The following is a 14209-nucleotide window of genomic DNA, read 5'->3' as shown; positions in this document are numbered from 1 at the left end:
GTTAACCCTTGCAGCGCGGGGGTAGCCCCACTGCAAGGGTTAATAAAAGTTTTGCCTGCAGTTCTTCTTTAAAGTAGCTCCTTCAATACAGTTTCCGTAATGCCCATTCCCCAGTTCCCCGTGCTGAAGGAATGGTTGAGCCCAACTCCAGGATTGAAGAAAAACAAAAGAGAAATTGGTAGCAGTAACCGTAGCCTCAGGCGGCATTTAATTTGGGGGCACCTGGATCAGGGTGGCCGAGGGAGAGCTCCTGAAAATCTGTGATGCCTTGTCCTGTGTCCCGCCCAGCTCCTGGCAACCAGTGATGTCATTGAGTTGGGCAGGATGCCCACTGACAGCACGGTCCGGGCATCTTCTGCCACCCCCATAACCCCTCCAGCCCCCAGCCCGCACATTTCCTCAGGTTATGGGGGCGGCAGAAGATGCCGGACTCTGCATCCTGCCCAACTCAATGACATCACTGGTTGTCAGCTGTTATACTCCCCTTCTTTCCAGCACAGTCCCTTCTGTAGAAGCTCTTCTAGGCGGAATGACACCCAACGTCATTCACAACCTTCCTGTATATCCAGGCTGTCATGGACACACCCACTGTAGCCAGCATAGTCCCTGGCCATGTGATCACAATGACAGCCAGTCATGTGATCACATAAGGCTTGTTTACAAACAAACCTGCCAGCTTTTGTTGCCATTGTGACTTGCTCACACAGAGAGAGCGTGAGAGAGATGCAATACAATCAGCTATACTCCAGGCTAGTGCAAAACATACCAATGCAGTGATAACCCCCAACCCTGCCCCCACCCCTCCCCCCAGGTGCAGTGCATGGGTAGTAATAGGCAGTATTACCTTTAATCTTGCTCCCGTAGCAGCCGGCACTCTGCCCACACTCCCGGGGTGCAGACAGACCATCACGACCAACTCATAGGCTTGCATAGTATAAAGGAGCAGTAAGGCACAACCATCATGTAGACCTACAAAGCAAAGAGTCTGAATGTGTAATGAGCAGATATGGCCGCCTCCACGCACATTTATTATTACTAATTATAATCTGATCTCTTTAATTTGCATTTCTGAAAGAAACATTGAAAACACACTGCATTCCCTTTACACAGAAACATAATGACAGGTTTGCTTTATATTCCAGGTGTCATCCTGCAGACGTGCGTTTTGAATCGCTTCAGACTCCTCCCACTCGATAGGATCGATCAAGTTGTGATGTCATACGGCGGCCTGCGAGGGGCCGTGGCCTTCGCTCTTGTGATCTTATTGGACAGGAAGAAAGTCAAGGCCAAGGATTACTTTGTGGCCACAACAATAGTCGTGGTGTTTTTCACCGTTATGTTTCAGGTCAGTACACGGTTCCTATTATTGTCCCTGTCTATGTGTTCCAGTTCTGCTGCTGCATGAGAATAACATAGTTCATCCACCCGAAACTGATATTTCAGCATTTGGTAGATTCTGGAGTGTAAAACCCCCCCGACAGTCTCTGCTATCGCTTGGGGTTTCTGCTGGGGAAATATCTGTGCTGAGTTCCCGGGTCTATACACCTGCTGTGCCCATTATGAGGAGCTCCCGCCATCCCTGTGCTGAGTTCCCAGGTCTGTACACCTGCTGTGCCCATGATGAGGAGCTCCCACCATCCCTGCGCGGAGTTCCCGGGTCTGTACCCCCGCTGTGCCCATTATGAGGAGCTCCCGCCATCCCTGTGCTGAGTTCCCAGGTCTGTACACCTGCTGTGCCCATGATGAGGAGCTCCCACCATCCCTGCGCGGAGTTCCCGGGTCTGTACCCCCGCTGTGCCCATTATGAGGAGCTCCCGCCATCCCTGTGCTGAGTTCCCAGGTCTGTACACCTGCTGTGCCCATGATGAGGAGCTCCCACCATCCCTGCGCGGAGTTCCCGGGTCTGTACCCCCGCTGTGCCCATTATGAGGAGCTCCCGCCATCCCTGTGCTGAGTTCCCAGGTCTGTACACCTGCTGTGCCCATGATGAGGAGCTCCCACCATCCCTGCGCGGAGTTCCCGGGTCTGTACCCCCGCTGTGCCCATTATGAGGAGCTCCCACCATCCCTGCTGGATTTTTTACTTATTTTATACTACGGAGAATGTAACAGGAGGAGCTGGGAACACACAGAGGTGGACAGGAACAGAACCGTCAAAGATGGCCGGGAGATCTCACTGTAGGAGTATCCAAGACATAGAAGAAGCCAGGAGCTGACTCAGCCCACCATGCTTCATCTATAGCTAAAAAAAAATATTTTTGGATGAAACTACAATTTAACATTTTCAGAATGATGAGGAAAATATGTATTTGGAGATCTGTGTAGAGAAGTTAGGTTTTTTGTGTCCACTTTTACCAAAAATGTACATTCTAATTACAGACTTCAGTGCTTTGTTTTTGGTTTTCATAGGCGATTCCCACACAGCTTTTACACAACAGACACACGTCAGACTGTTACATTATAATATATGTTGTAAAATAAGTGAAAGTGTTACAAGATTTAAGATGAGTTACTCACCAAGGAGACACTTATGTGCATGAATGGGAGATTGGGTGTCACTTTAGAACAGACTTAACGAAAAGTCATAAAGAAAATTGTAATATAGGCAAAGCCTGCCGAGTGCTTGAACTGATTCACTTATTCACCTGCAAGCTCTGCTTACTTTCCATGGCTGTAGTTTTCTATACGTCCACTAGATGGCATAACCTGCCCGCTTGTCTGATTGATGAAGCCACATTTCAAGCCGTGCTGACCATACGGGGCCAACATTGGATTTCTAATCCCTTATGGTCCCCACACACCTTGCGATAATCGTACGATAATCGCGGGAAATCCCGCGATCGTACGATTATCGTAAGGTGTGTGGAAGCCGTGCGACCTCTACTACTGTAAGGTCGCACGACTTTAAACTTACGAACATGTTCGAAAACCCGCCGAGCATCGTACGATGTTCGGCGGGTGTGTAGCATGTTCGTAAGATAAAAGTCGGACGGGCCGGTGTGCGCAAGCGCACACGGCCCGTTCGGCATTGCGGTCATCGGAAGCCCGCCCCTCAGGTCTTGCGATGGTTGTAAGGTGTGTGCCCAGCCTAACACTTGTCCCTAAATGAATATTTAAAAAAACATACTTGTTAGTCCAAGAAGTCTGGTGTTGCCCATTATGAGGAGCTCCCACCATCCCAGTTCTTCTTGCTGCGCTCAGCTCCTACGCCTCCATCTTGAATCGAGACCTGGCGCATGCGCAGGCATTCCACGAGTCTTTACCAGGTCTCCGAGCGCCACCTTTCCCACCACTGACCAGAACAGTGTGCACAAAAAATATTTTTTGCTGATTGACCTTATTTCAGACACGTGTAGCCCAAAAATCTCTGGTATGATTGTTTTACACCCTGCTCTATACCACAATCTATACATGTGCATTGGAACATGCGTATGCTGTGCCTTTTATGTGACATTTAGTGCAGTGGTGTTCAACGTACTTGATAAGGGGGGTCTCAAGTGTGGCCCCTGGCATCACCAATGGGCCACACATACCATTAAATGACTGTTATGCTGCATAAAGCTACAGTTGATCAAAAGTAAGTACAATAAGTGCCACATGGCCATAGGGTTGGGCACCAGGGGTGTATGTACCATCATGTATCAGATCTTCCTGTACCTTCCTAAATCTGCAGATGCCCAGCGAGCAACACCTCTCTGGGAAAGGTAAAAGCAGTCCACAAACATTAGACAACGGCTGCCCATGCATAAGCAACAATGGCTGCCAAGCAATCATTTTAAGGATGGTTCTGTTTGCTAAAGGCAAGTTCTCATTGGCAGAATGTGCCTATGGCGGAGCAAGAGGGGGACGCTGCGTCCATTGTCCTGTCTCAGGGAAAAAGCAATTGTCTAGAAAACTCTGTCATGGCCAATGAGATTTTCCAATGAGCAGGCTTGGGCAGGGAGCGTCAGGCAGAGCCGTGGAGATGCCGAAAGCATTCAAACATAAACGGCTGGACCAGACGAATATTCTCTTGTGTTTATAGCCACTTTGGGGTAGGCATAGACATATACAACCTGCAAAATATCTGCAAATAAATAAATGAAGGCTTGAAGACGTTTCACTGGTCATCCGACTACCTTTTTCATTTGGTAATTGAGAAAGCTGGTTGGATGACCAGTGAAACGTCTTCAAGAAAAAAACAGCAAGTCCAGTTGCCTTGACTTATTTTTTATAGATATACCATGACCTGGATGAATGAGAACAGTCACAGACACAAAATGTTAGTGTTTATGGAAGCACCAGTCAAGCCAACGTGCCTAAGGGTGGTCAGATGGTGCCAGTACGTCCAACTTTTTTCTGGCCGCCTATCACAAAGCAAAACCGATTACTTGGACTTTTATCCCATCACTAATGCCTTGCAGGAGACCTGAACACCTGAGTACATCCATTTTCTATCATTAGCGCTCCTTCACGCCATCTTCCGTCATGTCCTCCCGCCAGGTTCACAATATCAATTTCCATTAAGACATCAACAATTCCAAACACATCTCCCTTTCCCCTCAGTTTGCGCTTTTCCACCCATCGGCCGTGAACCGCAGGTCGCGAAGCGGTTTACCCGAAAGAAGCGACAGCTCGTGTCTGATTAGGTTAACACGATAACATGACATGTCCATTAAGTCTCCTTTCATTGTATAATTCATTTACCCCCCTGCTCGTGTATGATGTTCAAAAGCAGACAGAGATTTATCGTCCGTCCCACAGACGCGTCTCCCCTTTAATGGTTAAATCAAATCTGCACCTCATTGTGTACGTACATCTGTGCGCATCAAGTGATTTAATTATCATTACCGACACCGAGTGTTGACTCTGCTGATGTGCAAGGGAGACTAGAATTGGGCAAGAAGGGGTTAACGCCATCCAGGGCTGATAATGACAGCTTGGTGTCGTCTCGCCCATCGGGTTCAGGACAAATGGAGCTTGTCTGGAGGGGGCTGGAGCTGCCAGTCATCCTGACGACTTAATAGCTGACTAATGCAATGTACTTCTCTGAGCTCGGGTGGGGGGTTGGGGGGGCTTCCCCCTTTTTTTTTTTTACATTAATTAAATTCTGCTTGTGATGCGGCAGCAGAGGAGCGTACATGTGTTTATAATTTAATATTCATGATTATTTATTCAGAAAGCGTTTGATGGTCTTTATTCCCATATCAGCTTTTTTTCTGCCTTTTGATGTGATCTTCATCTTCATATGGATACAGTGTTTCCTTTTCCATCATAAAGTATATTTAACCCCAAATCTTCTATTAGCTTCAACGCGATCAGTTGTCTTCAGTCTTTTTAAAGTGGAACTCCAGAAATAATCTTATATGGATACTTACATTGGTCAGCTTGGCTCACTTTCAGTATCCGATGGGACGTGTCGGGGTTTGGCGGTTGCCAGGAGAACGGTACTTCCCTGACTGCATTGTGCCAAGTGTAAAGTTTGGTGGAGGGGGGATTGTGGGGGGGGTTGTTTTTCAGGGGTTGGGCTTGACCCCTTAGTTCCAGTGAAGGGAACTCTTAAGGCATCAGCATACCAAGACATTTTGGACAATTTCATGCTCCCAACTTTGTGGGAACAGTTTGGGGGTGGCCCCTTCCTGTTCCAACATGACTGCGCACCAGTGCACAAAGCAAGGTCCATAAAGACATGGATGGGGGAGTTTGGGGAGGAGGAACGTGACTGGCCTGCACAGAGTCCTGACCTCAACCCCATAGAACACCTTTGGGATGAATTAGAGCGGAGACTGCGAGCCCGTCCTTCTCCTCCAACATCAGTACCTGACCTCACAAATGGTCCAACATTCCCATAGACACACTCCTAAACCTTGGGGACGCCTTCCCAGAAGAGGTGAAGCTGTTATATCGGCAAAGGGCGGAGCCAACACAATACTGAACCCTACGGACTAAGACTGGGATGCCATTAAAGTTCCTGTGCGTGTAACGGCCGGCGTCCCAATACTTTTGGCAATATAGTGTGTATATATATTTTAAAAAAAGCTAAAGACAAGTGTTTTATTCTACAAAATGACAATTGTATCTGATACGCGGGGCTGTTAGACGTTTGACAGCTACTCCAAAGCAGAGCGGGACTTGCTGCTGTCCTATAAATGAATAAACCAGAACCGTAGATGATGTTGGTATAAAATACCAGTCTGTCGGGTCTACAATGAGAAAGTTTTTGTGAACTGCATCCTAATGCAACAGAATGAAATCTCTGTATAGATGTGTTACATATTGCAGCAATAAAAAGACAATCTCTGCTTTTCTCTGTCTCCAAATTCATCTCGGGGTTAAATCCCGTGATTTGGGCTCAGCGGTTCCCTCCTGGCAGCTGGAGCTCTGTGAGCGTATGATACAAAGGAGCTCATAATATCCCCCTTTGTTCTCTGCATCAGACCAAGGATGGATGTGACAGAGCTCTGTACCCCATACAGTACACATCACATATTGGTGTGGTGATCGGGTGTCCCTGAGCCGTGTCCATTGGGGTCCCTACCTGCCACTTACATGTGCAGAAGTTTGCATCTTTGTTTCCGTTTTTATGACTACATCCTTGACGGCCTCAAGTATTTTATCTTTGTTTTGCACAGGTAGTCCACCCACACACACCCACACACAGCCACACACACACACCCACACAACACACACACCCACACATCACACACACCCACACACCGACAGACACACACAGCCACACCTACACACACCCACACACACAGCCACACACAAACCTACACACCCACACACACCTTAAGCAGCTCGTCCACAGCAATAAAACATAACACATACAAATAAGTTCTAGCTCCAGTTCTAATGACATGATCTATTTCTAGCAAGAAACATGGACCTTGCCTCCAGATTCCAATAAAAAAATCTTGTTCTTACTTGCATAGCTGCCATCCCTTAGTGTCTCTCTGTGGAGCAAGGTACTCTGGCCTCTCCAAGGTTTGAGTTTGAGAGAGGAATGAGAGCAACAATCACAGTGGCATGATCGCTCTTTATACCTTCCGTTTCTCAGGTTTACATGGCGCCGTTTCTGCAGCAAATTATTGTGTCCCTTTCTGCTTTCCCATTGTGTCCCCCTTTCTCTGTATATGACCTTTCATATGTCAGTCAGCATGATGCAGCGTAGAGAACGGGCACATTCTTAAGTGGTCATACACTAGTAGTAGTTTCTCATTCATCCCCGCGAGCTGAACAAGAAAACATTTGGTACGGTGACTGCATGGATGTGGGAATCCCCCCACCAGGCTATTGTATTCTGAAAGTAGCGGGTGTGCAGCTGTCAGAATACCCGAGCTAAAATTTTTTGGACTGGCTCCTTCAACTAAAGTCAGTTTTTCGGGGGATTCTGGAGCCACACACTGGTGGAACCTCGGGGTCGAGTCTTTCAACCAGTGTATGGCCAGCTTAATGGTTTGGAAGGGTGTTGAGTGCAGAGTTATCTGCTTTTCCATTATGAAGAAAGTAAATATAACGGTCATGTGATTGTATTCGGTGCTCACAGCAGTTCCACATAATAAAGCCATATTCTGCTTTTTAATAAGACTTGGTACAATATTGGTGCCTCCAGTACAGTGATATATTCGGTGAGATGGGAGGCTATCAGAAGAGTGTGGACATGCTGATTAGTTTGCTGTATGTGGAGTAAAAGATGGCCGCCCTCTCACTTCTATTTTCAGGGCCTGACCATCAAACCGCTTGTCAAGTGGCTGAAAGTGAAAAGGAGAGACCACCACAAGGCGACGTTAAATGAGGAATTACAGGAGCATGTAAGCCTTTCAGATCTTCGCGCCCCCCTCCCCAGCAGCTGGTGTACTTCCGTCCTTGGTAAATCATCCGTGCCATCTAATTAAGTGTCCTGGTCAGACCGCATAGACGGACTCGTGTTTTCTGTGGTGTGGAGGAAAGAAAGGCCACGGGAGGGGGGCGTAGAAAGGAGATATCACATTGGCATGGAGGGGGCTTAAAGGTCGTTCTGGCAGAGGGCATTATAAAGTAATGGAAGGGTAGTACTGGATCCCTATGGTTGTCTTATTGGTATAGAAGGCTCCTCTGTGTAGTGTGGTCCTAACTCTAATCTATGAGAGCCTCCATCTTGGAGTGTATATAGCAAAGGATGAATTGGGTTCAGGTTCACCAGTAGGTAGCCTATTGCTACCTAAAGCTACAGGGACACACCAGAACCAAGAGTTAATTCATTATATATACATTTATTACAATATAAGATCAGATAAAATACTTTATTACCGAGCCAACAAGTTGTGAGGGCCAGAAACAGCCCCCTTCTTCAGGTTGGCAGCTCCAGGCCCCCAAAATGAATTTCCTATGCCCCTCTGCACCCATTACTGCCACTAGATGGCACCAAGGAGCATAGAATTTCCCATGCTCGTTGGCGCCATCTAGTGGCAGTAGCGCTGTGCAAACAGTATTCACCCAGCTTCATTCTGGGCCGGAGGTTTATACATCAGCCCCTATGCATTGATGCAGCTAGTGCGTAGATCATAACACCAGTATGTTAAAGAACTTAATTTTCAAGACCAACTCCGGGGAAAATTATTACAAACCCTTGCAGTGGGGATACCCCCGCACGGCATGGGTTAGGTGCTCGTATTGGTCTAGGGAGGAAAATAAAAACGTTATACTCGCCTGATCCTCTGGGCCAGCTTGCTCTTAGGGCCCATTCACACCACATCCAGATCCTTTCCAGACCAGATTGTTTCCCAAAATGTATCCTAATGGCTCCCTATGCTATTTCTGGCCTCTGTTCACAACAGCGCAGTCCATTCCAGACCAGATCGGAAGAATACTGCTTGTCCTATTTTGTCTGGTCTGGACTACACTGGAACGCATAAAAATGCATCAAAAACGCATGGAACGCACCTGTAAGACCATTTTAAGCTAAAAAAAACCAAAAAAATTTCCAATCGCTGTAAAATCGTGGCAAAAACGCAATGCACTATGTTCCTGATCTGGTCTGGAAAATGGTGTGAACCCAGCCTTAAACTGCTCTTTCCAGCCTCTCTCCTCCTCCGCTGCAGGGGCCTATGGTCCCGGAGTCATCATGATCTATACACTGGGTATAGGATGTGAGGACGCCAATGGACATTCCATCACTGCAGGAGAAGACAGGCTGGAGGGTGATCTGTCACAGCCGGCCCGCTCCCTCCAGCCTGCCTTCTCCTCTGCTGCAGCGATGTAATGTCCCTCGGAGTCTTCACGTCTTATACACTGTATAAAGAATGTGATGACGGCGGGACATGAGACCCCCCTACAGCAGAGAGGGAGAGAAGCTGGATGGACCGGTCTAAGAGCAACCCGGCTCCAAGGATCAGGTCGGTATAACTTTTTTATTTTCCTCCCTAGACCAATACGAGCACCTAAACCTTGCATTCAGAGGGAAGCCCCATGGCTTATGCAATGCGATGCAATGTCTCTCGGCATCCTCACGTCCTATACACTGTATATAGAATGTGATGACTCCGGGACCTGGGACCTCTGCAGCGGAAGGGGTGAGATGCTGGAAGGACCGGTCTAAGAGCAAGCTGGCTCAGAGGATCAGATGGGTATAACTTTTTTTATTTTCCTGCCTAGACCAATACGAGCACCTAACCCTTGCAGTGGGAGGGTATTCCCCGCTTCAAGGGTTAATAATAATTTTCCCCGGAGTTGGTTCTTTATAATACTGGTGTTATAATGTACGCACTGGCTGCACCAATACATAGGGGCTGATGTGGGGGTATCCCCGCTGCAAGGGTTAATAATAATTTCCCCCGGAGTTGGTTCTTTATAATACTGGTGTTATAATGTACGCACTGGCTGCACCAATACATAGGGGCTGATGTGGGGGTATCCCCGCTGCAAGGGTTAATAATAATTTCCCCCGGAGTTGGTTCTTTATAATACTGGTGTTATAATGTACGCACTGGCTGCACCAATACATAGGGGCTGATGTGGGGGTATCCCCGCTGCAAGGGTTAATAATAATTTCCCCCGGAGTTGGTTCTTTATAATACTGGTGTTATAATGTACGCACTGGCTGCACCAATACATAGGGGCTGATGTGGGGGTATCCCCGCTGCAAGGGTTAATAATAATTTCCCCCGGAGTTGGTTCTTTATAATACTGGTGTTATAATGTACGCACTGGCTGCACCAATACATAGGGGCTGATGTGGGGGTATCCCCGCTGCAAGGGTTAATAATAATTTCCCCCGGAGTTGGTTCTTTATAATACTGGTGTTATAATGTACGCACTGGCTGCACCAATACATAGGGGCTGATGTGGGGGTATCCCCGCTGCAAGGGTTAATTATAATTTCCCCCGGAGTTGTGCTTGAAGTCTGCTCCCATGGATGAGGTGTATTTGAAGACGTAGATTAGTAAATCTTATACTGTGATGGTGATTTTTCTGTCTCTTTGAGGCTTTTGATCATATCATGGCGGCCGTAGAGGACATAGTCGGCCATCATGGATACCACCATTGGAGGGATAAGTGAGTGAATCCAGATCAATAATGATAATTCCTCACCAGTCACATGTGTTCTGTTATGAGCGTTCAGCCTTTATCCTTCTTCTCTTCCTATAGGTGGGAACAGTTTGATAAGAAATATCTGAGCCAATGGCTGATGAGGAAATCCGCGTACCGGATCAAAGACGAAATCTGGGAGGTTTGCTACAAGCTGAACATCCGCGACGCTTTAAGTCTGGCCGACCAGGTATCAGCCTCACCACCACCGTCCTTTGTATGGTGTCCAGTACTCTTCATAGTCCACATGTGGCCCGCATGCTTACTGCTGTCGGTGTCCCTCCATATTTCTGCCACTCAGGTGCTGGATTCAGCGCCATCAATGGATCATGATTGAAGAAGGCCAAACAAATATGTCTGTGAAGGTTCTCATTCACCCAGGTCATTGTATAAATCAAAGCAACGGACTTGCTGTATCTTGCTGAAGACGTTCCGCTGGACATCCGACCAGCTTTCTCAATTCAGAATCCTGAAAGCTAGTCGGATGACCAGCGAAACGTCCTTAAGAAAAATACAGCAAGTCCGTTGCTTTGATTTTTTTTTTTTTTTCAGATAAGGCCAAACAAAGTGATATGGGGTGCAACGGTTCCTGTGAAGCTGCTCCTAACCTCAAATCGGGTACCCCTTAAACTGGGAGACCCGAAGTTTGGAATCCATGTATGCAAGGTCCAATAAGGGCACCAGACCGATGAACTAAGAGTCCAAAAACGTTTATTGTTGGTGTTCATCCAACAAAACCATATAAACCATCCAACGCGTTTCAGGGGTTGAAAGGTCTCTCTCCTATATGTTATATCATTGGTCGGCACTCCAGCTACTGTTTAACTGCAAGTCCCATGATGCATTGCAAGGCTGACAGCCACAGCCATGACTCCCAGAGGCACAATGGGATTCGCAGTTTCGCTACAAGTGGAGTGCTGAGGTTGCCCCCCTCCATTATACCATTGAAAGTGTTTTGTTATATCTGTGCAAAAAGTGGACGCAAATACTGGTTGATCCTGCCAGAAATCCAATGATTTCCAAGCCGGATTTCCCACAAGGCCAACTGAGGCCCGGCCTTGGGGCAGCAGGGAGCAGAGGGGCAGCAGGGGTGTAGAATTCCTATGTCGCGATGCCCGGGACATGTAGTTCTGGGCGCGGGAGGGTAGTTGTTTTCTACATTTAGCCCGGCTTTGGGCAAGCAGAGCTAAATGTGCATTGAGAAACCTGGCCTTGGGGCATCAGAGAGAGTAAATCCGGCCCTGAAAGAGCACCTAACTTTCTGGGCAAATCTCAAACAGTGTTATTAGGCTTTCCTAGGTCTCTTTGTGAACTCCCTGTGTTATAGTGATAGGTAGAGGGGGAGTGTATTCCTAACACACTTCCTGTCCTAAGGTGACAATGCTGCTCCTCCATGCAGTATAGTGAGTGAGTGTTGTCACCCTAGGACAGGAAGTGTATTACTGGCAGGATCAGGACAATAAAGGGAAAACGAATGCAGGCCAGTAAGATACAACGTATGACATTTTTGTTCTTGGGATTAGATATATTAGAAAGGTTGGGACGAGGCAGTCTCTGGACCCTCTGGGGATTTGCGGTGACTCAGGGAAGACGGAGGATTGTGCAGTCAGCAGAGCTGTCATGTCCACAGGAGGGAAGATGAGAGATTATTAATCTCACAGCTGCGGAGCAGAGACCGGGCCACGGCTCCATCCATAGGAGCAGAAATAGATATCCGGCATTGCTATAGACCATGAGTCAGGCTGGGATCGCCGCGCGGGCAGCTGGAGGGACCTTTTATAGAAAGCACTGATGGAGCACATATGATTGTTCCCATTTCCTGGAGCCTGACGTCCTCCAAACCTCTCCTGCTCACGTAGTTCTAGAAGTATCAGGACCAGAAAAAACAATAGAATACAATTTATGGCGGATGCTCAAGAGTTAACAATCAAACCTTTAATGAGAGAACTCTGGAGCCGGGAAGCTGCAAATGTTAGTTTTTAGTTTTGAATAGAGTGAAGAGGGATTAGAACCCTGTCAGTGTCCCCATTGGGGAGATTCACCCTATTTGTCCTGGTGACGGTTATCACTATAAGTAAAAGACAATCCCAAATTCTGGGTTGTCACCAGAACAGGAATAGATGGGAAATCTTCCAATGGGGACACCAGGGATTTCCAGCTTATTAAAGGGATTTCCTCTCACTTCCTGTTGAGGCTATTGGACAGAATGTGAAGGGGAATCTCCTCAATGGGGACACAGATGGCAAAACAAAGCTGATGGGGGTTTTTACTTGGGGCTACAAATCCCAGCAATACATTATACAGCAATGCAGAATAATATAAAGATACATGCTCTGTGCTTCCCTGGGGTGCTGGCCTGTCTCCAGCGGAGGGCTGAGGAGGGTCTCAGGTGGGCTGTGGGGGATCTCAGGAGGACTATGTGGGGTCTCAGGTGTGCTGTGCGGGGTCTTAGGACCGCTGTGTAGGGTCTCGGCTGTGCGGAGTCTCAGGTGTGCTGTGCGGAATCTCAGGTGTGCTGTGTGGGGTCTCAGGTGGGCTGTGCGGAATCTCAGGTGTACTGTGCGGGGTTTCAGGTGTGCTGTGCGGGGTCTCAGGTGTGCTGTGCGGGGTTTCAGGTGTGCTGTGCGGGGTCTCATGATGGCTGTGCGTGGTTTCAGGAGGCTGTGCGGGGTCTCAGGATGGCTGTGCGGGGTCTCAGTATGGCTGTGCGGGGTCTCAGGATGGCTGTGGCTGGTTCCAGGAGGCTGTGCGGGGTCTCATGATGGCTGTGCGGGGTCTCAGGATGGCTGTGCGTGGTGTCATTTTTGTTTTCCACATTTCTGTTATCCATCATTGCATCTCCATTATGCTGATCTTCTGCAGCCCCTTTGAAAACCAAGTTCAGGCAGCTGGGCCCCCATGATGGTCTGCCCACTCTGTTTCCCCTCCTGGGATATGTGATGGGGATGGCAGGGGCAGGACATGTCATTGTTGCCTAGACAAGAATGGCGGTGGGGAGGTGGGCCCAGAACAAACAAACAAAAGCCCAGTTTCTGTACAGGGTATGTGTGTGTTTGGGGAGGGGGGGGGGTATTCAGGGAGACAAACTCTAAGTAGACCCCCCCAACTACATATTGGCTGGAAAATATAATGGAACATGTACAGGGATTGTACAATTAGATGTAATGTCATGTATGTGATAATACACAATTTCCCTGATGAAGGGGGAGCTCACAGGACCCCTGGAACGTGTTGGTTGTTCTTTTTTATCCTGTTGACCTGTTTGAGGTTAATAACCGTTTTGTAGTCACCGTCTGTTCTAGATTGAATTACACAATTTCCCATCCTTGTGGACTTTGCAGCCTGGGAGTTTGGCAGAATTATAACATTTCAGGAGAAATTTCCAATGATAATATTGGAACAGGCCGAGGCTGCCACAGCGGAGCAGTGCAAGGTCAACCAACATCAATGAACTGCTATAAGCGGAGGGGGAAGGGGGGGCTTCCCACAGGGAACCTTGGGGGTCATACGTCATCTATGTGTCTATGTCTCTTTTCCTATAGGGCGGTCACATACTGTCCTATGACAGGCTCTCTCTGCCGTCGATGCCAAGCCGCGCCTCCATGTCTGAGACCTCGGTGACAAACCTGCTGTAAGCTGCCATTTTCTTTTTTTTTGGGGGG

The 14209-nt window shown here is 47.9% G+C and overlaps 1 protein-coding gene across 1 annotated transcript in view; it reads left to right on the top strand.

The window, feature by feature from the left end:
- SLC9A5 (solute carrier family 9 member A5) overlaps nucleotides 1-14209 on the top strand; it is a gene marked incomplete at its 5' end in the record, with an annotated part of 71438 nt that overhangs the window by 39969 nt on the left and 17260 nt on the right. The window contains 5 exons of the mRNA XM_018553341.1: nucleotides 1143-1345; nucleotides 7703-7792; nucleotides 10444-10514; nucleotides 10608-10737; nucleotides 14090-14178. Of these exons, the coding sequence (XP_018408843.1) occupies nucleotides 1143-1345; nucleotides 7703-7792; nucleotides 10444-10514; nucleotides 10608-10737; nucleotides 14090-14178 (583 nt within the window). The remainder of the gene's footprint in view (nucleotides 1-1142; nucleotides 1346-7702; nucleotides 7793-10443; nucleotides 10515-10607; nucleotides 10738-14089; nucleotides 14179-14209) is intronic.

This window comes from Nanorana parkeri, unplaced genomic scaffold (genome assembly GCF_000935625.1).
Source record: "Nanorana parkeri isolate BGI_ZX_2015 unplaced genomic scaffold, ASM93562v1 scaffold6, whole genome shotgun sequence".
In the NCBI taxonomy this organism is placed as follows: Eukaryota; Metazoa; Chordata; class Amphibia; order Anura; family Dicroglossidae; genus Nanorana; species Nanorana parkeri.
This window is presented reverse-complemented; position numbering and strand designations above follow the sequence as displayed.